We start from the raw sequence: 25157 nt of genomic DNA, 5'->3' as shown, positions 1-25157 counted from the left end.
AACTAAATGAGAGGATTTTACTATAACTTCCTCGCAAAACACTATTTATTATTTGAATAGTGTTTTTTTTCCATTCTTTTAGTGTTTATTTTTGTTCCAAATTATTTTAAAAAAAATTCAATATTGAAAGTTTATTAGGGATTGGACTCCATAATTATTTTTAATTTAATTTTTATAAGATTATCCAAATCTCATTACTTGGACAACGAGTTTAACTAGTTAACTCAATTCACTTGAGTTTTTTCACCTTTTTACTAATTGATTCTTTTCCCGCAAATTCATCACTCGACAAAGAGTTAATTGAGAATTAAGTCTTGTAATTTTTTTTAATTTTTTTTCTATGAGATTATCTTCATCTCATGATTTAGGTTAACAAGTTAACAGGTTAACTCGGGTTGGCTTAAGTTGTTTTTTTAATTGATTTTTTAATTTCAATTACATCCTTCAACATTAGATTTATTAAAGATCGAGCTTCATATTTTTTTATTTTATATGAGGTTATCTCAATCTTATAATCCAGACCACGAGCTTGAGTCAATCGGTTGACTAGAGTTTTTTTTTCCCTTCTCCTAATTGATATTTTATTTTTCAATTTCATCATTTAATTTTGAATTTATTGGAAATTAAACTTCACAATTTATTTTAATTTTCTTTTTATAAAATATAAAAAATAACCCATGCAAAAAAAACAAAATATAGCAATTGATTTTTTCAGAAAGGGTAAAATAGTAATTATTCTATTATAATGAATATTACTATGAGTTATGTGCAGAATAATTTTCCCTTCCCCTCAAGTTTGTTGAGGTTTTTTTTTTTAATGTGATTTCAGTAGTCAAAAAGTTATGGTAGATTGAAAAAAAAAAAGGTATGAAAGACGACATTAGTATTTTTCATGAACTACACATGTATGAAGGACCAAAGACACTATCAATCCAAATCTGTTTCATTTATATAGTAGGAAGCAGAACAAAAGGCGAGCAGATGAGACAAAGGAAGGGCAGGTAAGCAAGCGCCAGCGATTTCATCTCTTCTCAATTCTCTCCCGCGAAAGATTTCCATTGACAAAGAAATTCCTGTCTCGCATCACCATCACCATGGATCCCAAGCCTTCACCAACTCCACAAAATTCCAATCAAACCCCTAACAAACCGAGACAAAGAGACTTTTTGAATCATTTAGAGATTTACCTTGCAAAACGAGATGGGGTTGACAAGCTCCTCAAGATGTCACGTTACGCAACCAAGATCATCTTAGCTTCATCCCTCCTCCCGGAAACCTTAATCTTAACGAAACGACTAAAGAGTTTCGAGTCAAGTGTTGGCCTCAGTCGCAAGGCATTTCGACTTGGGAAATTTGTTCAAGATGTCAACGCATTGAGGGACTCTCCTTTTGATACAAAACAAGAAACCATACTCTCAATCATTGCATATGGAGGTGAGGGTTTGTATTATTTTGTTGAGCAGTTTGTTTGGTTGGCTAAATCGGGTTTGATTGATAGCAAACACTCCAAAAGTTTAGGAAAAGTTAGTGCGTGGGCGGAGTTTGTTGGGTATATTGGGAGTATTTCTTTGAAATTTAGAGATTTGAAGAAATTGAGTGAAGACGAGGTGTGTCTGGAATCGAGCATTGGAGTTACTATTACGAGAGGAGTTGGGTGTCAAGAGGGAGAGAGGAGATTGTGGAAGCTGAGAGAGAAGAAGTTGATGAAGAAATTATCTATTGTGCAGGATTTTGCTGATGGGTTAATGGCCTTGGCTGATATCCGTGACGGCAGAGGGCGATTTTCAGGGCCGCTTTTGATGTCTTGTGCAGGGCTTTTATCTGCTCTGATTAGTACTCGTAAGAATTGGGTCTCTTGCTGAGATTGACAATTGCCGCGGAAGGTATGCTGTTAAGGAATTCGTTTTATCTTGATTCTAAATTATATTGAATTTGATGTTTATTGTTGTTGGAAGAAGATGTAAAAGTAATCTGTGGATTTAAAACTGAAATACGAGAGAAGTCTTGGAATAGGAGATGTGGTATCTGAGTGATAAAATCAGACCGTAACAATGGAGCCTTATGATCCATTCAGTATACCATTAATTACGTGATGTGCAGGAAGATTTGCAGCTGCAAGAGTAACATTTGGGTTTCTTAGACATTTATGCAATGATAGAAAAGAAATTTTTTTGCTTGAAGGCCTTGGTATTAGGATGGAAAAATAACAATAAAAAATATGCTCCTAGACTTACACTTCTTCTTGTATTATGTGACCAAAGCATGCTAGAATGCTTTCTCACTACTCATGGCTTCTGTCAGCCCTCAGGTACCTCTCTTCTATTCAACTGTTATTCCGGCCAAAGTGATAAACAACTGGTAGCAATTGCAATAGCATCTGCTCCCCTCTAAGGGTGATGGCCGGAAATTGTTCAAACCGAATGTCACAACATCAAATTTCATTTCAATATCTAAAGGCGGTGTAAAGTTTGCCAATTATTTGTCAACAAATTTAACAGATAAAGTATGCACCCATCGAAGATTTATCAAAAGAAACGAACCCTGAGCAGAAGAAACAGAAGAAGAGAGAAGAAAAACAAAGCAAAATCCCGTCACACAAGTTCTAGTACTAGGAAACCATTCGTTAAGGTTGTCTTAAAAAAAATGAGAAATATAAAAGTATTTTGTGGAGTCATTGCATCCTTCACAAGTTCAAAAAGGAGAAGGGAACAACTGGCAGATATAAGAAGCCATGAGAGATTTCAATGCCTGGCATCGAAATCAGGTGCTCCTGCTAGACTCTGAAAAGTTTCAGCCCACCTGAGTTCGACCCATACGATTATTGCAGAGAATTTTTCTTGGACATATATCTCTGGCTTCCCACTGTAATCAACTCAATGGCAAGTCTTTATCCTTTTCGTTTTCTCGCTCTGGTTAAGAAGTGAAATCAAATCTCTGGCAGTTTTCCTCCAGTTTATGTACCACATTCCTCCCAATAACAGAATCAAGACAATCAATAACGAGATTGAGATTCTTCATACACCTGTAAGCAGTAAGGTTAATTTTATCTCTCAATGGCATATCAAGAAGAAGAAGAAGAAGAAACCAGAGAAGTCAATTTTGAAACTGCTCCACAGGGATCACGACAAGCAACTCTTAACATGTATTCATAAATTAAGCGCGCGCGCACGAAAGAGGAGAAGAAGAAGAAGAAGCATGCACGCCTTTCAGATGAAGCAATAGCTGGTAGTAACAATAAAACGAACAGGATTTTGGATTAGGAATGTTGGGCTCACTTACATGCAAATGTCTCGACTAGACAACTTCTGTTTGTAGTGTGGGCATGTGCTTCAACATGGACGTGGATTTTGCTCTTTTCGAGGGTTCTATCTTACATAACAGCTCTGTATACACTTGGAATTGCACCAGAACAAGGAAAAACAAACACACGCTTGGCAACCATTAACTTGAAAACATGTTACATCATTCATCAAAATGTTATATCATTTGATTATATAATTTCAACGGGTATATGATCTAGTTTTGGATTCAAGAAAATGTTATGAGAGAAATTTTGATGAACGCATCAATCTACAGATAGATTTCTGAAATTAACGTCCATGAGCTTAAAATCACAAGATCATGGTATGCACTCACAAGTAAAAGTTTTTGAAAAAAACAAAAATTACAGATGCATTATACACAATGTTAAGCGTTATGCTTTCTTATTAAGTATCAAATCAATGGGTATTCAGTTACTCTTAGCTTGCTGGACCGATTCCATTGTCACACAGAAGGATGACACGTTGAAATACAGAAAAAAAGAAAACAAAGAAAGAAGTTAAATTTCGAAGTTAAACCAAATTAACTCCCTTTCCTCACATAAAAATCCCCTTTCTCTGAAGCAAACTTGTCAGTAATTCATTGGTGGTTGGATGTGATTATTGAGGTGGGGGTATCAGCATTGGCATCCACTTTAGCTCTGGCTTCTGTCTCCCCAGATGGAACGACACCTTTTGCCTCCGTTACCACTGCTTCCTCTGTAAACTTCTTGTAAATGTCACCTTTGTAAAATCTTCTTGTCCTATACACCAAGATAATTGAAACAAGAAACCCCAAAAATGTTGCTGCTGTAATTATAACAAAAGCCTTTCTAAAGCAATGCACCCCAGAGCAATTCAATTCCTTCCCTGCTTCTCTCTTAAGACCTAAAGCTTCCATTTGTTTCAAGGCCTCTTTGTCATATAAATGACCAGCCACTTTCACATTGAAAATATAAGATCCGATTGGGCTTGAAACAAATCCAACACTATACAAAGTAGAGAAATGCTTAAGGCCAAATATTTCAGATATGATGGCAGACACTAATGGCAATTGTGCTCCAAGGCAGAATCCAATAATGATTGAAGAGATGTAAAGAGAATGTCCCACTCCAAAAGCGATTAAAACATGGCCAATACAAGAGAAAAGGATCACAAAAGTGAGCATCAGTGGATGAGGGAACTTGTACTTGGTCAAGGCTACTTCAGAGGCAAAACTTGCAAGGACTCTGCCAAGGAAATTCCATACACTCACAAGGGATATGAAGGTACCTATATTATGAGTTTTGTAGCCTAGTGAGCCCGCTATCTGACCCAAATTGTCAATAGCTGCTAATGCCCCGCCAACGCCACAAGTTGTTGCGATTAAGATGATTAGCATGTCAATGCTAGAAATAGCTTGCAGTATGGTATAATCCTCACCTCTATCTGGTTGATTGAAAATGTTCACGATGCAAGAAAATGGCTCCAATCTTCCTTCCAGTGGTGTGGTTACAACTGCTGAAGGATTTTCAGCTACAACATTTAATTGAGAATGGTCATTCAGGTTCTGCTTCTTGCTTTGCCAGAGAGTGAATTCTTCTTTTATGACAATAGCAAGTGGAAGAAAGAGTAACGCAAGAACAAATGTGGCACTTGATATATACTCGGATCTAGTAAACTTGAGCTTATTCTGTATGATGATTATGAGCATGATAAACCCAGCAAGGCCCAGGGCAGTATAGAGGAACTTGTAGAAAACTTTAAGCTCCTTCTCTTGTTGAACAACTTTCATAATACGGATTGTTCGTAGAAAAAGTAAGGGAACAATGGCTGGAATCCAAGCAATGAGCAATATAAGAGACTTGGAGTCGTTTCCATAGAAAGCATGGTATAGTTGTGTCATAATTGCGCCGCTTAGACCGATAAGCCCCTTCAAGAGGCCTATAACACTGCCTCGGCTTTCAGGGAAATTCTTCACACATGTAACTACAGCTCCAGTATTAGGATATGATGCTGCATTTGTGGCAAGACACATGTACAAACACACTTGCCACAACCGGGGTTTGTTTATGCGACCAGTGACTGTTACCCATATCAAGAAATATGCGGAGAAGTTCATGACTGCACCGATGGAGAGAACCACCCAAGGTGGCGTGATTTCATAAACAAGACCTGCCGAGACTCCAAGATTGCCACCTAAATCTTTGAAGAAGCTTAGAGTATTGAGGGTTGTCTGATCATATCCCAAAGATGTTTTGATACCACCGGAGTAGAGACCAAACATGTACCTTGTTCCATTGACTGACATGATCAGAAGTGAAGCAAATATCGTAAACCATCGACTGGATAGTATCTGCAAGCTGAAGCTCCTCATTTCCTTTTTACATAAGAACTCAGCCATTAGCATTTCTTTTCCTGGTAGAGAGCCACTAATGCTGAAGGGCCCTTTTTATACCAATAAATAAATGTGGGTGTTTTTTAAGGCAATTGACACTTCCAAATTCGTATGATTGAAATCACGCCATTCCCTCTATGTGATTTGAACCAGTCACCAACTTACAAAGAACTATAAATTAAGAAAATGATCTTATACTCAAGCCATGGAAAAATGAACGATATTTTTTCAATGATTCGATTCTCCATATGCCAATGGTTGGACTTGCTTGCTTGGCCTTTCTCTCTGGAAAGGGATCAAATTCTCATTTCCTCGGCAGTCGACGGCGAACAAAACCTATTTGCATCCATCAAGTGGGCTTTCACATATAATTCGGCTTCATATAAATCCCATCCATCACTCCACATTTTGTACACCACTTTTGTTTCTTTTGAGAAGATAGCCATCAAGGCGAGGAAGTGGTTCTTCGATGTGATTTAAGCAAAGTTAACTTATTATCTTTGATATTTCTGCGCAAAAAGAGGTAATTAAGTACCCTTCTAATCCTCATTTTGCAGCAATTACATTCATAAACGCTTCCCTGTTCGCTTCTCTAAAAACGTTTTGTTATTATCCATGGAAATTTTATGTCCCATCTCTGGTTTTGGGTACCATGTCCATTTGGTTCCTATAAACTCTTTTATCAATTTCTTAATTGTTGGTCTCTCAACTGAAGAATATTTTTTAATATCAAGAGCAAGATCCTAGTAGAAAACCAAGGGATTGGTCTAGCGGCTCAGGGGTTTGTTCCTTTCAAGATGTTAAATTTGAATCTTACTAGCATTAAATCTTTTGAGATCACGGGTGTAAGACTCAACCCTATATAAAAACTGATTTTGGACTATAGAAATTTAATTTAGCATACGCAAGTTGGCCCAAAATACCATATATTAAAAATAAGATTTTAAATAAACAATGAACATATACATCTCTTTGACCATACTTTCAACTCAATGTCGTTGGTTATTAACTATTTATTAATAAATGATGTTAGACAAGCAGCATATGCATCATTTAATTTTTTTTCTTATTAAAAAATATGTTAACAACAACAACTTCTATATTTTATTTTACATTCAACAAAAATTTAATGTGAGCCACCATGAAGCACCACCACAAAACTTAATATACAAGTTGAAAGTATGAATATAGATCGGCGGTTTAAATTTTAAAAGCTTTAGGGTTACTGGAGACTTATATAATCGTTAACTTCAGAATCCATAGAATTAGTCGAAATATACACAAGCTCATACACATATCCACGTTAATCTAAAAAAAAATATAAATGTTAAAAAAGGAGCCATGTGTCACAATGAGAAGGAGAAGGTAAAAGAGAGAAGGAAATAGAGAACAAAGAAGATAGCTATAACTCCTCTTCAAGTATTAGAAAGATTGCCACAGCTCGGAGAGGAAGAGGGAATGCTGTTGATCCTGGTATCAAGATACTAGATTTGCGCAGGTGATATGAAGGCCTAAAAAAATAGTAGTAGTAATAAATAAAATAATATAATTAATTAGGTTTTTTATTATGCTATTTTTATTAATTAAGGGTATTATAAGTAATAATAGGTATATTAATAATTATATAATAATTTAGAGAATGAAAAGAAAATAAAATCATATATCACCTTGCACTCTATCTTGTTAAATGATCAAAACTTACATTAACAGAAAGAAAAAGATCGAGGAGAAAACTTGCTTCATTGACAAAATATTTGTTTTTTTAATTAATTTAAAGTGCATATTCTCTAATCCTCATATTTAAATGATCGAGTTATTAGAGTGGACTCACTAGATCAACAAGATCAAATCTCACTGGTTTTAATTGGAAAGTCAACCTAGTTTAGAGATTAGGTCCCGTTTGGGAACGCGGCTGCGGCTGCGTTCCTAAAAAATTTGAAATGTTTTTTTTTTTTGCTAAAATTTAATATGGTTGTACGTTTTGGATCGTTTTGATGTGCTGATATCAAAAATAATTTTTTAAAAATAAAAAAACATTGTTAGCATGTATTTTAACACGAAAAATTATTTGAAAAGTATCCGCAATCACACTGCCAAAACAAGTCGTTTATTCTTGGGCCTCAGCTCCAATCAAAACAAATCTCATATTGACTTCCACAACTTATAATTAAGCAGACACGTGGCAGCCCATTATGGAAAGAACAGGCCACAAAGCCGTTTGTTGCCACCTCTTGTTGCTTTCGTTTTTTCTTCTGGGGAGGGAATCTTCGGATTCTTTTTCTTAACGGTAAGCAAACTCACCAGTCACCACCGAGTTCATTACAACTTCACACGACACCCATTTTGCAGTGACAAACACTCAGCCTAAGTTTTTGAGGGGGTGTTTGATAATTTATTTTTAAAAGTATTTTTTATTAAAAATATATTCAAATAATATTATTTTTTATTTTTATAAGATTATTTTTTTGATAACTGCATATCAAAATAACATAAAAATACTAAAAATATATTAATTTAAAATAAAAAAAATTAAATTTTTTTAACAACACTCTTAAAACACAAAAAGGGACATGGTCAAACCGCGGCTTTGTTTCTTATCTTCGAACAAGTTTAAATGCCACATTTGCCCTTTTAAGTTGCCAATTATTGCAACTTATTTTCACTTACAGTGTTTTCAGACTGCGTACACAATCATCTAAACTGATCGTATTTGCTTTCATCATTTCATATTATAGGAGAGAAAAAAAGTTCGAAGTGGAAGCGAATGCTGTTCATACCATAGTACCTCTGGTTATTTTAGGTAAGGAGGATACGTATCATCATTGAAATGGAAAAGGATGGATTTCTCTCGTTCCAACTTCCAACTAATGATGCTATTTTGGTACAAGTTAATGACTATTATATTTGTCTTTATTCGACACGACCTTAAATTTAATGCAAGCTGTAGCCATGATAATGATGCATCAATTACCTCTGATCCTTCTATTGGAGGACTTGGGAGGGTGGTCCTGGTCTAACGATTTATTAGCTAGAGATGATAATGTAATATCTATATGCATGATTAACTAAAATCTAATAAATAATATATAAATATAAGAAAATGGACACCCATTAACACCTAACAAATATTTAAAGATGGTTTACAAAAGCGGGTTAGACCGGGGCAAAAAAAAAAGCATCCTGGTTAGCTAGACTGCAATTTGTAGTTGATAATCCATGTTTCGAGAGCTTCTCTACTCCTTTGTCCAATTATCGTCGTTCAAGAATGGCAAATTTGGAAATTGAGCTCAAATCCCCGTCCTTTTCAAACACCAAAATGGTCCCAAGGTTAGGAACACGCAGCGCAAACAGTATGACCTGCTATAACCGGTACCCGACCCTCTCCAAGTTTCCGTTTTTAAACCTCCAAAAGCCCGTCAGTTTTCATGTCCTTTCCCCCCTTGCCCTGCTCTCGCCACGGTTCACACCTCGCTCTGCTGTCTCTCTCTCTCTCTCTCTCCCTCTCTGCTGCCCAAACCCTAACCCTCTTCACGTTCCCATTTTACCCTCCCACAACCCTCACTTTCCTGTTCACGTTCCCATTTTACCCTCCCACAACCCTCACTTTCCTTTCAAAGCCACTCCATTTCTCGCAAAATGCTCTATCAAATGCTTCCATTTCTTTAAGCTCCCCCAAAAGCCTCAAATTACGCTCGGTTTCAGTTACTTACAACAATGTCCGGGGCCACTAAGCTACAGTCAACGACAAAACAGGTACACGAGCCGCCGCGAGCAATACTTGGTCCCACAGAAAACAGAGCTAGGGTTTTGGAGGAGGCCAGAAGGAAAATTGAGGTCTTAAGGAAATCACAGCAGAAACCGAAGAAACCTGTGGAGAAAATGTCTCAAGCTGCAGTTAAGAATAACTTGTCATTGGATAGCACGTGCTCTTCGGATTCTTCTTCTTCTTCCAGTGGCGTGTCTTCAAGTTCTGGAAAGAATGTGAAGCATTACGGAATAAAAAAGTTCATGGATGTTCGTAACGGACGTGAGATTAAGGATGTTTCTTCGAAGAAAGAGATGCCGGTTAAGAGGTGTGATTGGATCACTCCGAATTCTGGTAAGAAATTAGTGGATTTTAAGGTTGTGCATTCGTAATGTTACTGGGTGTTAAATTTGAACTGAAGGGATTTTGAGAAAACAGAGGAAAGTTAGTTGCTTGAATTTAAGAGTGTTAATGATTTTTGGGTTTTTCTAGTGGAATCTTAGGTAGTCTTTGGTACGCTCGACAAATATGAACATCCCAAATTATTATTTTTTTTTTTTGAAGTTGTTGATGGAACAATACAAAAATTAATTTTTTTCCTATTGAAAGGGTGGAAAGATAAATTTGTTGAATTCTTTGCGTTAGGATGATTCTTGATAATTTAAAGTTAAAAATAATAATTATTATAATTTTAATATCTAACTAAAAAATTGAATAAGAAAAGCTTCCTAGTCACCAATCTAGTTGATTAATGACTTAGTTTGATACAAGAATAAAAATTATTATTATTATTATTATTGTAATTTTAAAATTTAATTACGTGACCTGAAACAAGGTTGAAGTTATAGGTCGGGTTAACTATTGTAAAAAGTAAAAATAATTATTATTATAATTTTAGAATTTGGTTTGAGGATAACCCGAAATAAAACTCGAGTTACAAGTTAGGGGGTTCACCCGGATTGATCGGGTCAATATAAAAATAAAAATAATTAATATTATAATTTTATAACTTAAATTTGAGATTGATCCAAAAAAATATCTAGGTAACGGATAAGAAAGATCGACCCAGGTTTTCAGCTGATTCGTTATTTATTTATTTATTTTTTTTTAACCAAAAATTATTCAATTCAGTCAAAGCATACCAAACATGGACAAAATAATTAATTGTCAAGTCTAGTCCTATTAAGTCTAATCCAATAATACTATTCGGCATGCCAAACACTACCATAGTGTTTGATATCATATGATTAATGAACGTTGAAAAAATGGTAGCTAAAAATAGTAAATATCATAGCAGTTTAGGAATGGTTTTATTGATAGGCTTGCTCTGTGGATTGTTAGTTACATGCAAAATTTGTTTAATAATTAAACATGGACGTTGGCGACTGGCGAGTATGCAATAAATGTGGTAAAGATTATTAATAAATAAATAAATGTGGTGAGCTGGAAGGTAAGAATTCGGCCAAGATGTCGAATTTTGAGATGATGAGGCTGTTGGGAAGTTTTTTATTTGGCATAGCTTGTTGGAGACTGTTGATGTCTTTATATCTTAAATAAGCATCATTTGATTATTGAGTCGTCAAGTAGTGCTTCAATGAACTGGAGTAAAAGCACGAGGTTTGTTAGCTATTGCATGTAGTTTCTGAAATGCATGGATGAGATCAACAAGTTACCTAGCAGGTGCAAAATATTTCCATGTATTGTTTTCATTTAATTGGCGAAATGGATAAGCTGAACTAGTCCTTGAAAACCAATACCATAGATGCTAAATGTTCTAATATCATGCCAAAGAGTAATCAGCAGAGTAGCAGTATGTTAGAGAATAATATAAATTATATCCTGAGACCTCACCTAACAGCTTAAGCTATTGGGTTGAGATGGTTCTTTGACATGATATCAGAGTCTTGATGACCAAGTTATCACGAATTCGACTTTCACCATCCTCATTTATTTGATAAAAAATGAAGCACAAGGTAAAATAGACTTGTGCAAATTTCAAGCCCAAAGAGCTTTTACTTGAGGGGGTGTATTAGAGAATAATATAAATTATATTCTAAGACCTCACCTAACAAAGCTATTAAGTTGAGATGGTTCTTTGATACAGTCAGGTAATTTCACTGAATTCAACTAGCATAAATCAATTTTCTAAATTTAAGTCAGTTATGTGTTATTATTTCCCCCGTTTTCTCCAAGTTGCCTGAATTGTGAACTTTTTTTATGGGAAACTTAAATTAACTAACTTTTGTGCTTTGCTCTATCGTACTTTTTATTCACAGACCCGCTTTATATGTCTTTCCATGATGAAGAATGGGGAGTTCCAGTTTATGATGACAAGAAACTGTTTGAGTTACTTGTATATTCACAAGCATTAGCAGAACTCAGCTGGCCAGCAATTCTTCACATGAGAGACATATTCTGGTATGTTGTTCTCCACTTTCTATGTTTATCTGTTTCAAGAAAAATGGACTTTATGATTCGTATGTGATGTTTTTTCGTTAAATTTTAATGTCAGGAAGCTGTTCGACAACTTTGACCCATCATCCATTGCACAATTTACTGAGAAGAAGCTTCTATCAATGAGATTTAATGGGAATCTGTTGCTATCTGAACCAAAGCTTCGTGCAGTAGTGGAGAATGCTAAACAGATGCTCAAGGTAACCATACAGGTCAAGTCATTAATCCAACCAGCCTCCTAGGATAGTTGCATAATGTTTGTGGGAGGCTGAGTTTATCAAAGTCAATAGAGGATAATTTAGTGGAGGTTTCAAATTTAGCTTTCTTATTTTCTCAAACTAAGCAAATGGATGGACAAGTTTAAAGGGCTCATTCTAATGACACCAGAACCGTGAAAACAGAGGAGATCAACTTATCTGTTTCAACAAGAGAGTATTGGGTTTTTCTTTTTGTTCGTAGTGCCTGAGAGAACTAAGTTTAGCAATTGGACCAATGCCGCATTGAGTTGAAATTCATGTGCACAAGTGATAGGAAGTTAATGAGCTCCTCTTTGCTTGTAATCTGCAGATTCAGCAGGAATTTGGTTCCTTCAGCAACTATTGCTGGCGATTTGTGAACCAGAAGCCATTAAGAAATGGTTTTCGCTATGCACGCCAAGTACCTGTGAAGACCCCTAAAGCTGAACTGATAAGCAAGGACCTGATGCAAAGAGGCTTCCGCTGTGTTGGACCTACAGCTGTTTATTCATTTATGCAAGTGGCAGGATTTGTTAATGATCATCTTAAAGCGTGCTTCCGATACCAAGAATGCAATGTGGACGTCAAAAAGGATTTCAAACCCAAGAGCGAAGAGACAGAGATAGTTACTAAAGCTTTGGGGAACACATGCGTATCTCACGACTGAGCCATTTCTCTCCGTCCTTGACTAAGCACACTCATAAAACTGTAGAGCAGACCAGTTCTCTTGTAACGAGTCTAATATTTTCTAGCTGCATAGCTTGTTCTTCCACCTGTGCATCCTTTTCCTATTCCAAATATTACTGTAATAAAAACAATCCTTGTTATGTGATAGTACTAAATTTCATAAACTTGGTGTTCAAGCATGCTAGGTAACAGTAAGTTTGCATGAAGGTTCTTGCCAGGGGACGATGGCAATTGGTGCAAATGATGAACGAAATAGAAATCTAAAGCAAATACATTTCTATCCCAAAAAAAAAATCAATCATTCTCTGTGAGCATCTTTTTTTTCTCTCTCTGGCGACAGCTAGAGATTCTTTCTGGAAGGAAGAAAGGTTACTGTTGTTGGATTAGATTTGGGTGAGATGAAAATGAGTTGCAGCAGGATCGTGTTTTTTTCAGCAGGATCGTGTTTTTTTCATCTGAATCTCATGTAATATATAACTTAAGCTGAAGCCTATTATTACTCTTCATGGAAAAAATTAAGTTACAAGAAATTTATTGCCATTGCAGCCTTAAAACTTGAAGAAATTATGAGGTAAGATCCGAGCAGTGAGATCCTCCTCCCCTCTCATGTTAAACAAAATAAGTGTATACAAATTATTGATGAGATCCCTTTTATGTTAAATAAAGGAATATACAGCTATATCAAATGATTTTTTTCCCACCTAAAAGATGTTTAGGAACATAATGGTTATTTTTAAAAATATTTTTTATATAAAAATACATTAAATAATTTTTTATTTTTTAAAAATTATTTTTAACATCAACATATCAAAATAATATATATATATATATATTAAAAATAAATTTTAAAATATATCTTTTAATCAAAATTTTAAACACCCTATTACGATATAAAATAAAAAAATAAAAAATAAAAAGGTGAAGCCCTCACATTATTGAGTCACTGTTAAGCAGGTGGGTTTGATGAGGGGCTCGATGCAACGCCCAAACCTGGAAATCTTTTGTACTGGCGAATCATTGCATTCAGCTTGGAGGATAACACGATGACCGAAGCCATGTGGTGCAAATGATAAGCTAAATAGAAATTTAAAGTAAATAGATACGGATGGAAAGTTGGAAACCAGACCCCTCTGGCTAGACAGCAGATAACATTGCTACATAACAACCATTCATATAATCTGCATCCCTCGTTATTTAAACTCCTAATTCCCATTCCCTTGTTCTAATATTGATGGATCTCTTCACGAGTGAACGTGGGTTTTGTCGGGCAATGCCATTCAAAGGCCAGCCTCATTTGATGAGTATGCGATGTGCTGAGGATCATCAACATCGCATACAGTAACCATGGCAATAGATTTGAAAGACAAAGAAAGCAGCACTGGAATACAAAGTTGTGCTTGTAACAAGATACATCCATTAACCTAATGAAGTAAAACATCAACAAATGGTTTAATGTTGTCAGCAGGTTCTTTCAAAGTTCATAACAAATAGAAAAAACTTCTCGATCACACCCAGAAATATCCCACACTATCTACATGTAATGCTTGTGAAACATTCCAAACAATTCAACTGGCAAATTTAATCATCAAATAAGTAAAAGAAACAGAAACTAAATAACCATAGAACTAAACATGAAAAGTTACTTCCCTTCAAGAACCAGGATTGGTTAAGGAAATGCACTTCGTGCCAAAGTAACTAGGCCATGCATAGGAAATGCTCTTCCAGACCAAGCTTGTGAAACACAAACTGGGAAAAAGGATATCTTCACTTTCATTCCTGCATTTCATTGCCATCACTTTTAATGATACATAGCACCAGTTCACTCTAACTCCGAGCCTTGCCACCTCCAAGCGTGAGCTCTAGATCATCTAATCCTACTTCATGAATCCTCTCTCCTTCCCATGGTTTCACCTGTTCGCTACCAAACTCAAAATCCATTGACATTCCATTATCTTTGACCAGATTGTTGGACAAAATTTGCTGAGCCACAGGTTTCACAAGATTATAGGTAGGAGAGGTGGGCATTGCTGCAGCCACAGAAGGAGCAAACTTTTGAAAGCTTATCCACTGACCAGACTCAACAGTGGATGAATCAGACTCGTCACATTCAGGTATAGGGGCTGGAGCATGAAACTGACGGTGAGTTGGGCTAGCTGGGGCAGACACTGCATTGAAAGGGTAACTGAAGGATGCCATGGATTGTTTAGCAATAAAATCCCAGTTAGGTATTGGCTTGGGATTTCTTGAGGTCGGGGACGAGAGAGGTGGGGTTACAGGTGCGCTGTTTGAGATTCGGAGAGGAGGAAGAGACAACGGAATGGCACTTTGAAGGAATGGAAGGAGATTAGAAGAGACATTGTTATCACCACGAGTGGGGCTAGGAAATGACGAGGAGGAGGGACTGACTTGATAGGAAGGAATCGGGCTGGGAAACGATGAAGATAGCGGACTCGGATTTTGGGATGAGTATGGGGTTACTCTCATTGATGAACCTACTATCTCTATTGGAGGTGGCCTGTGTCCCTGGACAAAAAAAATGAATCAAGCATGGAACACAAAGGGTCATAAAAACCTTAAACACTGGTGAAATGGTTTCAGATAGAGCAAAAAACAAGTGATTAAAATGAGATAACAGCAATTCAAGCTTAATTAATTGGATTTAAAAACAGAGGAAGACCATCTTCTTTAATTGATCAGTGATGGTTAATCACACTGACTGGATTCGATGAATTTAAAGTTCCTTCAAACAGAAAAGACACACGGATTAAAGCCCTTTTTTACTAACATTTTAAGCTTCAATTGACCAGCTGTAAATCTTAAATTCCCCAATGCCTTCAAATCAAAACCTAGTGCCAATTAAGCTTGAGAAGAAAAAAGAAAACAGATACAAAAGAGAGTGTTCAGCTGAGATAGAAGCTTGATCTAACTAGGAAAGGAGGAAAAACAAGATGAATCAAAAGCAACAAGTACAGATCCATGAAAAGAAAAACAAGGGCGTGTGTGTGTAGCATACCTTGCGATAAGTAGTCCCGTCCTCTTCAACAACCCAACCAGCCTCAGCACAGAGAGCTTTTAACACCTCATTATTGTCACAATATTTGGGCAAATTATAATTCCCTTGAGCCCTTAACCCAGTAAATATTTTTGCAGCTATGGCTCTTCTCCTCCTCTCTCTCCTTCTATTATTCTCTCTCTCCCTCCACGACGGCTTCCTCCTCGTAGTTGCCGCCGCTGCAGCTGATGTAGAAGTGGCCCCATCTGACGTCATTTTCCGACAACAGACCACCCCGCTACAGACTCTCCAACTCTAACTCTCTCTCGGCTAAAAGGAGAGAGCAGGGAAGCAGAGAAGAGAAGGTCACGAGGAAGAGGCTTTAAAATGTTAATTGGCTGGGAAGTATAGTAGAAGAATCTGTCTGTCTTGGGGTTGTTTTATTTCTTTATTTATTTTAATAAAGTTTCAGGATGAACGAGAAAGGAGAAAAAGAAAAGAAAAAAGAAAAGGTCAAGTCTGTTAAGAGAAATGGTGGTGGTGTGTTTTTCATATCAGTGCATGAAAAGGTTTTGTATTAAAGGTGCCCTTATTTATATTTAAAAAAAAAAAAAAAACAAAAAGTGATTGTAATTGTTTTGATACAAACTATATTAGTGGCCGAGCCAAGCTTTTTTTCAGCCTGAAAAAAAAAAGGAGAGGGTTGTGTTCTTTAAAAATTAAAAGAAATTCAAAAGGTATGTTAGATCTTGATTAATTTGATATTATTATATAAAAAAAAATAGGTAGCGACAACAACAAATAAATTAAAAAAATATAATATTGGCCTGAACAAATAAATTAAAAAATATAATATTGTTCTGAACAAAGTTCAGTTAACACACAAAACTCGTTATCTGATACATAAGATCATGATAACTCTATATAAGGATGGGATCAGCAAAAATAAATTGCAAAAAAGAACCTGAAAAAAAAAATTTAAGTCAACCTAGTCTAATTTTCAAGCTCGTGACCTGAAAGATTAATAAAATATCTATCAAAAAAATATTGGGGGATGAGATAAAAAAATAATTTTTAATAAAAAATTATTAAAAACAAAACAAATAGAAATTAAAAGAATAAGGATCACATAAGACATAAAATAAAATGAACTAAAATATTAAGGAATGCAATTGAAAAAATAATTAAATTAAGAGAATAATATAAAATATTAAGGGGTGCAATTGAAAAGTTAATTTAATTAAGAGAATTATTAAAGAATTATAAATAAAAAGAATAGTGGTTAAATCTGAAAAGTAGAAAAATCAAATGAGGGTTAAATCAAAAGAAAACTCCAATTCTATGGATTATTTAAGATAAAAAAACAACATAAAAAAAATAGAGACCAAATCTAAAAGAAAAAAATTAAAGGGTTGCTTTAAAAACATACAGGGGAAGGCTTTGAAACTAAAGAGAAGAAAGGAAAAAATGAAGGGGAAAAATAGAAACAGCCACCGGCACAAAACTCAGCATCTTTTTACAGTGCGCACCATCTATAAATGGAGGCGACACCGTGAGTATTAAAACATCATCATTAAAGTTGAAGTTTGGCCGTTGGAAGGTGTTGAACACATTGTTCAAAGAGTGTGGGATCATCCATGCATGTTTATTTCAGTTTCATACGCAGCAGACTTTTCCGAGTTAGATAATATTTTATGTATCCAAACTATTAAATTGCTATGATTAGACTTGATAATTACAAAAATAAAGGGAAAGTCAACAAAACCCTTTAACCCAAGACAGATAATTTTAATTCAAATGCATTGAGGTTATTTTATTTTGCATTTAAAATGAAAAAGTAAAAAATAACCTTGCTTGGGCACACTAGTGCATTAATTCTTATTTCTAATGGCATATTAGTCGTTTTAATGTGCAAACAACGACAAAAAAACTATAATACCAGCACTTTTAAGATCATTTGTGTTGTCAACGACCTATGCTAATTCTTCTGATTCATTGTCCAGGTCATGAAACTAGAGTGACCACATTAAAGGCCAACCTAAAAAAATAAAGAAGTAAGATTATTAATTAAACAAATATATATAAATATAAAAACGCTCTTGTACAGAGCGCATATGATTATTATATTGAAGGGTTGGATTAATAATTTTATTATGAATTAAAAAACACAATCGCCAAAATAATCTCCTATAATTTTTAAAAAATATTTATATTATAGTAAAAACGTCACCTCAACTCAAAAAAAAATATAGAAGGATTAAAAAGCAAAACAATAATTATTCTATTGAAATTGATATGAATAGGAGTATGCATTTTAGGGCACAGTAGTATCCCCAAGAGATAGTTTGTTTTTTTGTTTTTTGAATAATAGTTAGGAGTCATTAAAGGAAGGGATGGGTTCAAGCCACCTTACTTTTATTATTGTTGTTTGTTTGTGTGAGCAGGCCGAGTATATGTGACTTCTGTTGGAATTTTCTCTCTTTCTTTTTCTAAATAATAAATAAATAAAAGGAGCGGTGACGGTGACGGTGGCTGGGGGGCTTGCCGCGTGTGTGTACCTGTCTTGTAACGACCCAATAATTCAAACATGGGGTCCAGGCCGTTGAGGGTGGGACCCATCATTTGAGAACGTGTCTCTTTCTTCTTGCCATTAGACCAGGGAGGGCCCAATCAACTTTATTGATAAACCCTCTCGATCTGATTTGTTTACTTTCATAATTTCTTCCACTCCTCATTTTATTAAAACACACTTTTTTTTTTTATTATTATTATCGTGGGTGTTTGGGCCAACTTGCGCGTACCTCGACTAATCTCACAGGCCCTGAAGTTAACGACCATGTAACCCTCCAATGACCATGAGCAGCCAATAAAAAAAAAACACACTCTCTTTCCCTCTCTTTCTTTCACTTAATAGATCATCAGATTTTTAGTCGAAACAATTTTACTCGATGAACTAGTATACTTATATTTAGATTCTGTTATATTTTATTAGAATTGACTTTTAATTTACATCAATAAATCTGTTCAGAATTGAGTTGAATTTTGCTTCAATGAATTTTTTAAAACATGAGAATATGTGCAAGCGTAAATAGAATGTTAGCTTATTTTCTAACATTAAAAAAAAAAACTTTAATGAAATTAGAGAAAAAAAATTAAGATGATCGAAAAGAAAAAAAATAAAGAAAAAAATAGAATTACTATTAAAATCACAGTTAATTTACCCGCAATAAAAAAACAATTTTGATTGTAAAGAAAAAAAATATTTATAGATGTTATTAATGTTTTAATAAATTTTAAATTAAACTAAAAATTTATGGGGTTGAGATCTTTTTTTTTGCTCAAGTTTAAAACTAAAATGAGTTGGAGTTGCTTTTTATAAGCCTGATTAACTAAATAAATCAAAACATGACATGATCAACCTAGAAAACACTAAATTTTTTTACCGAACATATAACTCGATTGAATTTAACAATTTTTTTTTTTAATGTAGTTACACAATAATAGCAGAAACGATAGAATTTACTTGCCTTTACATGTGGATGGTTTGGTCTCTAGAAACCAACAAAGCTTTACTACTAAACTGAAACATTTACACATTAACAATTTATTATGCAATTTGATAGTAAATGAAAGGGGGGGGGGGGAACAGGTGAGGTGTTCCCTATTTATATAAACTGCAAAACACCATAAGCTTTCCCAAATTAATGTTTTACTATTTTTTCAAAGTATTTTAACAGATTTGGCCATTTAATTAGATCAGAGAGTCTTCGGAATGCTCTTGATCCTCGATTGGAAGGAGTGGTTGCGACTTAGCGAGGCTCAGGACCCTCTTCATCTGGGAAGATTATAGATCGTGTACGCGCGTCCAAGATTGTGGATCAATAGGATGTTCGGAAATTTCAACCATGCAAACAGCGAGGGTGGGCTTTAAGACCTGCCATGTAACAGTGAAAGCGAAGAAGGAAAAGGGAGGATAAACGCGGAGTTAAAATCATATATAAAAGAAGGATAGGTTTCCAGTCTTCTCCAAGAATGTTTAGGCACACATTGCCTTCCAGATCAATATTAGGATGGCAGACCTGCAGATCGCATAAAAGGAGAGAGATTGACTGTAGAACGAAACATTGCATATGTACCCTTGTCATACATTTGACCTTTGGTCCATCGCGAGGATAGAGAGGCGAAACTTGAAATATTTGCCACCCCTATGCTAAGGTAAAAGGAGAGTTTTCTGAGCATCAAGAAACAGCTATCCCTAAAGATTTTGGCTAGCGGGAAAAAAAATGTGCAATAGATTTTGAAGACAAGTGTAAGCCTGTATGGGTTTTCCAAATTACTTGCTGTATCTCGTTCGCCAGGCTTAATGGTGGCCTCTAAGCTCATCAAGTCATCCTTAATTTCCATTGGGGAAGGATAGGCAACATGTTTTTGGTAGGTTCAGCTCAGTTATATCTGCAAGCATAAGGGTAAGCATACATACATATATGAATTAAGGGGAAATATAAATATTCATGGATATTAATCTCTCATATAGAAAGATTTGCTACTATTCCTTAATATATACTCATAGCCCCGACAAAAGAATAGGTAGAGGAAATAAGCAGATGATATAGCCTTCTTCCAGTGGTTCTTCAAGCCTTGATTGAGTAGATTGTTTTGTTCCTATTCTTGCTTTTTCAGCTCCTTCAAACCCCTCTTAAAGAGTGTGAATTTTGCCTAAAGTTGTGTCATTCATCGACATTAATTCTAAAAATGCGTGAAGCCCTTAAAACCAAGTATAGCAAAAGCAAGAATTCCCTTTTTGAAGACGTAATTCCCCCGCGCTTTGCCTCTTCACTAGAGGCCTTCCCATCCATATGTGCTCTCCCTTTTCTCTATGCTTTACTAAAAAAATTTGGGTTCATATTTGGGCTTTAAAAATACCTCTAATGTAAATGATGTGACAATACTCGTTTATTTTCGTATTTTAAAAGAGTTTTTTTTAAAAATTATTTATTATTTATTTCAAATTATTTTTTTTATTATTGTTTTCAGATATTTTACTGATATAAAATATAAATTAAAAAAATTATTTCAATATATTTTTAGAACAAAAATATTATAAAAAAACAACTAAATGCTCCTAGGATACCAAAATAGCTATGACTCGGGATCATTCTCAGCATAACAGTAGTTGTTTTTACGAAGTTCTTACTCCAATAGAGAATATTCTTTGATGACATTATAAGAGAGAGGGGGGAGTGATAGTGAGGAAATAGAGAAAAAGGGAAGAGAATTGAGAAGTGCAAGAGAGAAAAGAAATGAAAACAAATTTTGTTGTGGCGTTTCTTAATTCAAAAGCAACAGGGCCCCGTCTCATGTTAACAAAGAGAATGGATGGAGTGGAGATACATATTATGCTTTGGATGATCTTTTTTTTTACACCGTTTTCTTGGACACTGAGAACAGAGAATAAAAGGTTTTGATTGTCTGTTAAGAACTTTGTTTTCCTTGAACTTGATAGTGGGGTTTTGATTTTGTGCTGGATGCTCTTGCAAGCATACCAGGTAATTCTTTTTATTATTATTATTTCTGGTTCTGTTTGGTTGATCTTTCTCTGTTGTAAATCTGGCAAACCATTTGTTTGATTTATTAAAAAAATGAAGTAAAACGGGTACAGCTTCTGCTGCTATGTGTCCTGAAAATCAAAAGTTTCACTAGTCGCTTGGTGGCAACTTCCGGTTTGCTTGGGTTTCCAACACAAAATCTTGATAATCTTGCTTATGTCAAGGAATATATTTTCTTTGAATTTGGTTTTGGATTTTGATTATATGGAACCTTTCAAAATTATATCATGTAAAGCTTATAAACCTTTTGTTCCCCTGCAACTCTTTTCCCTTTTTTTTTTCTTTTTTTTTATTGATCCTGCTTCAGATTTGCAGCTACGGTGATTCAGAGTTGCAACTTATAGAAAGTTTGCCCGAAAACATGACTTGGTCGGGCACAGAAGCTGATACTGATTATTCAGAGTTGCAGCTAGGAAGTGGAAGGAAACAGCTCAGGAGGAAGTATCTGTGCTTTATGCCATTCTACTTCCTCCTCTAATGTCAGTTGCACATTGATCATTTTGTATATCAGCATATTATCTTAGTAAGTGGGTGTAGTGATTCTTGTTTGAGTAGTGTATCCTGAAATAACTAGGTCGGGCACAGAAGCTGATATAGGGAGATTTGCTATTTTTCTGTTCAGATGACCGGTGAGCCTTGGATTTTAAAGACGATAGGTACAAACAGGTGGTATTCGAGGGAGACAATAGTAGCAAGCTGACATTGATTACTCTGTTACATGCAAGGATACAAGCATGCTGTTCACTTTCCTCATGCAAGCTTCTGTGACGTTCGTAATGTAACAAAACCTGCTATCAACTAAGTGATTTTCCGCTTTCCCGTTGCACCGGAATCATTGAACCGAAAAATGATGGGGCATCGAGGCAAGAACTTTAAGGTGCAGTGAGAAGCTCTAATAACAGTAGTTTTTCCCTTGTCACTGGACCTCCTCCATGAGGTGGTGCCTTCGTATTAATTTACCAAAATTGAATCAGCCCTTGCTGTTAGTCCGGGAGCTGGGCTGTTGGACCAATTTATGGGCCGGGCCTTGTTCACCAATTCGAATGCTTTGGTAGACCTGCACTCCGTGGAGTTCTTTTCAATCCACGAATGATGGGCCTTTCTCTGCTCCTACGGTCTTCTATCATAACCCCTTGACAAAAATAGTAAAACAGAAAAGGTTTTTCTATAGTGAAAGTCACTGTAGAAGTGCGGCGTTGGGTTGTTTTAGAAATGAATTTTAATTTTGATTTAGGTCACAAGGTCTGGTTATATTATCCGGTTTGCTAGCATTTTTATCTTGTCTTTTTTTTTTTATGTATATAATTCATCATTCTATATTTTATTTATTAAAAATTAAACTTTATTATTTTTTTATTTATTTACTCTTTACTTATTCGAATCTAATAAACTAGATTATAAATTTAACATGCTCGTTCAAGTTTACTTAAATCATTTTAATTTTTAATTTGTTCATTCATGTTAAATTGAATTCTTCTCTTTTTTTATGGTATTTTTTTTTAGATTCTTGTATGAATTCTTGTTTTTGTTTATATTTGATTCATTTATTTTTATTATTTATTTTTTATTATCTAATTAAATTATATAAATTTATTTAATTAAATTAAATTTATAACCCGATGAATGAATTGTTTTCGCTTCTTTAAATATGTTTACATCAAACACACATTCTTTTTTATGCTAAAACTTTGTTTGGTAAGAGGTGTGATATAGTACGGGATCACGAATCTAGTTTTTACTGTTTATCAGTGTATCCTCTTTCACAAAGCGCCTATAAACAACATAGGTTAACGAACCTTGCCGTCTTTTTTATTATTATTATTATTAAAGTCATTAAAATTTATTTATTTGCTATTTTATCCTCACAAGTGATATTGGCATGTATCGTTTTATATATTGAGATTCACTTACCTTTGCATACTCTCACATACAGAAAGGGTATGGGAATATTATGATGTTAAATTAAAGTTCGATGTTATGAAATAAATTTTAGGTTATATTTCCAAACAAAATTAAAATAAAAAAGACTAAAATTAACAAAAAAAAACATAGCCTTTTTATCCTCACTGTTTATAAGGTGTAAAAAAATTAATTTGATCCTTAAAGTTTCAATTTATGCATGTTCAACCCTTATTGTTTTAGAATTTCATGTTTTAGTTTTTCGATATTAAAAGAGAAAAAAGAAAAGTCGCTTCAAGAGAAAGATGGGAGAGAAAAAATTATCACAGTCATAAAAAAAAGTTATTTTTTATGTTAATAAATTCTTTTTATAAATAAGAGTTTGACTGAGGTTATTTTATCCACCAATCATGATAAAAAAAAATCAGAGCTTATAAAAAAATTTATTCAATTTGATTTTTTATTTTTAAAATAATTGGACGATGTTTTAGGGTTGAGTTTTAGGTTATTGAAGTTTCATGATGTTATTAAAGTATTTTTTTTATGCGAAAACATGTTGAAAATTAATTCATGGGATCCCAAAACTCAGGTTTGGTTTTTTAATCATCAAAGGTGATCGAAAAATAAATCAGTAAATGTCATGTTATATATTTAAGTAAATAATATGTTGTTTGTCTATTTCGAGTGTGGCATTTCATGTCCAACAATACATGACCTGTTTTTTTGAAGGGAGATCGTTAGCTTTTATTTTCCTTTTTAATTAACTATTTTGTTTTTTTAAAAAAAAAATCTTGAAATAAAAATCTTCAGATGATATTTACAAAATCATCTACTTATGCCATAGCTTTTAAATAAGATTATAACTCTTTTATGGTAAAATTAGGCATTCTCTAAAGAATGATTATAAATCAATTTAATGTACAAAATCTTCTTAAACTATGCTTAAAAATAATATACCTATTTTGTTATTGTTATTTTCTCATACAATTTTTTTTATGCAATTATGAAAAAAATATCAAGAGCGTGATTTTTATTTATTTATTAAGACTATGATAAGTTTTTATTTAGAAATAATATATGATTAAAGCGGTACTCTGGTGATCCGGGGATCTCCCTGGTTACAAAGTCTGAGTCCCTAATATATATCCGTGGCTGTTAGCATGTTCTTAAGCCTTGTCCGGTTCCCACCGATCCCATTTTGAGCAAATTAATAGACCAAAAAATTGTTATTTGGAGAACTCTGTTGCGATAAAATGATGATTGAAGGATATGGAGTAGTGGGACCGCCCAGTATCCTAGTCCATAACGTTGCCAGTAGCAAATCTTTTGTATTTATTTTTGTCTTTTAAAAAAATTAAATTAAATTTTATTTATTTTAATTTTATTTTAATATTTTTAGATTATTTTGATATATTGATGTGAAAAATAATTTTAAAAAAATAAAAAAAAATTATTTTAATACATTTAAAAAAAAAACAATTTAAAAAGCAACAACGGCTACTGTTTAGGATTGCGGCACCAATTGCTTTTTAAAGTGATTTTTACTTAGAGATATATCAAAATAGCACATTTTTTATTTTTTTAAATTTTATTTTTAGTATTAACATGTTAAAAAATTATAAATTATATAAAAAAAATAAAAATACTTTTTAAACATTAAAACAAACATATACTAACAGAAAACATGAAAACATGGGGAAGCAGGTGTGCACCAGCCTTGTGATAGAAAAAGAACAAAGAAAAAAACAGGGAAGCCCAAATAAAAAAGGACCCGGAAGTGATTGTATTTGTTGACTTGGTTTATTCCCATTCACATGTCTATGCCTGCCCCTTCGAATTGGCCTGGGTTGAAGTCAAGTTCC

General features: G+C 34.3%; 4 protein-coding genes across 4 annotated transcripts; 2 read left to right on the top strand and 2 right to left on the bottom strand.

Moving 5' to 3' along the window:
* Positions 1–924: 924 nt before the first annotated feature.
* Positions 925–2902, top strand: LOC133691709 (peroxisomal membrane protein 11A-like). Its single transcript, XM_062112316.1, has 2 exons — positions 925–1883; positions 2302–2902. Exon 1 carries the CDS (start codon positions 1095–1097, stop codon positions 1860–1862), a length of 768 nt encoding a protein of 255 aa, XP_061968300.1. The 5' UTR covers positions 925–1094; the 3' UTR covers positions 1863–1883; positions 2302–2902.
* A 785-nt stretch (positions 2903–3687) lies between these two features.
* LOC133690973 (uncharacterized) lies at positions 3688–5678 on the bottom strand. The gene has a single exon (XM_062111257.1). It carries the CDS (start codon positions 5653–5655, stop codon positions 3901–3903), a length of 1755 nt encoding a protein of 584 aa, XP_061967241.1. The 5' UTR covers positions 5656–5678; the 3' UTR covers positions 3688–3900.
* Positions 5679–9067: 3389 nt separating this feature from the next.
* Positions 9068–12962, top strand: LOC133691235 (uncharacterized). Its single transcript, XM_062111655.1, has 4 exons — positions 9068–9775; positions 11698–11839; positions 11934–12075; positions 12443–12962. The coding sequence occupies exons 1-4, from the start codon at positions 9391–9393 to the stop codon at positions 12776–12778; spliced, it is 1005 nt and encodes a 334-aa protein (XP_061967639.1). The 5' UTR covers positions 9068–9390; the 3' UTR covers positions 12779–12962.
* A 1227-nt stretch (positions 12963–14189) lies between these two features.
* On the bottom strand, positions 14190–16327 carry LOC133690685 (protein BRASSINAZOLE-RESISTANT 1-like). The gene is made up of 2 exons (XM_062110931.1): positions 15812–16327; positions 14190–15321 (listed from the first exon to the last, which is right to left on the bottom strand). The coding sequence occupies exons 1-2, from the start codon at positions 16064–16066 to the stop codon at positions 14623–14625; spliced, it is 954 nt and encodes a 317-aa protein (XP_061966915.1). The 5' UTR covers positions 16067–16327; the 3' UTR covers positions 14190–14622.
* Between the last annotated feature and the right edge of the window lie 8830 nt (positions 16328–25157).

The sequence above is a fragment of the Populus nigra genome, chromosome 4 (genome assembly GCF_951802175.1).
Source record: "Populus nigra chromosome 4, ddPopNigr1.1, whole genome shotgun sequence".
Classification (NCBI taxonomy): Eukaryota; Viridiplantae; Streptophyta; class Magnoliopsida; order Malpighiales; family Salicaceae; genus Populus; species Populus nigra.
This window is presented reverse-complemented; position numbering and strand designations above follow the sequence as displayed.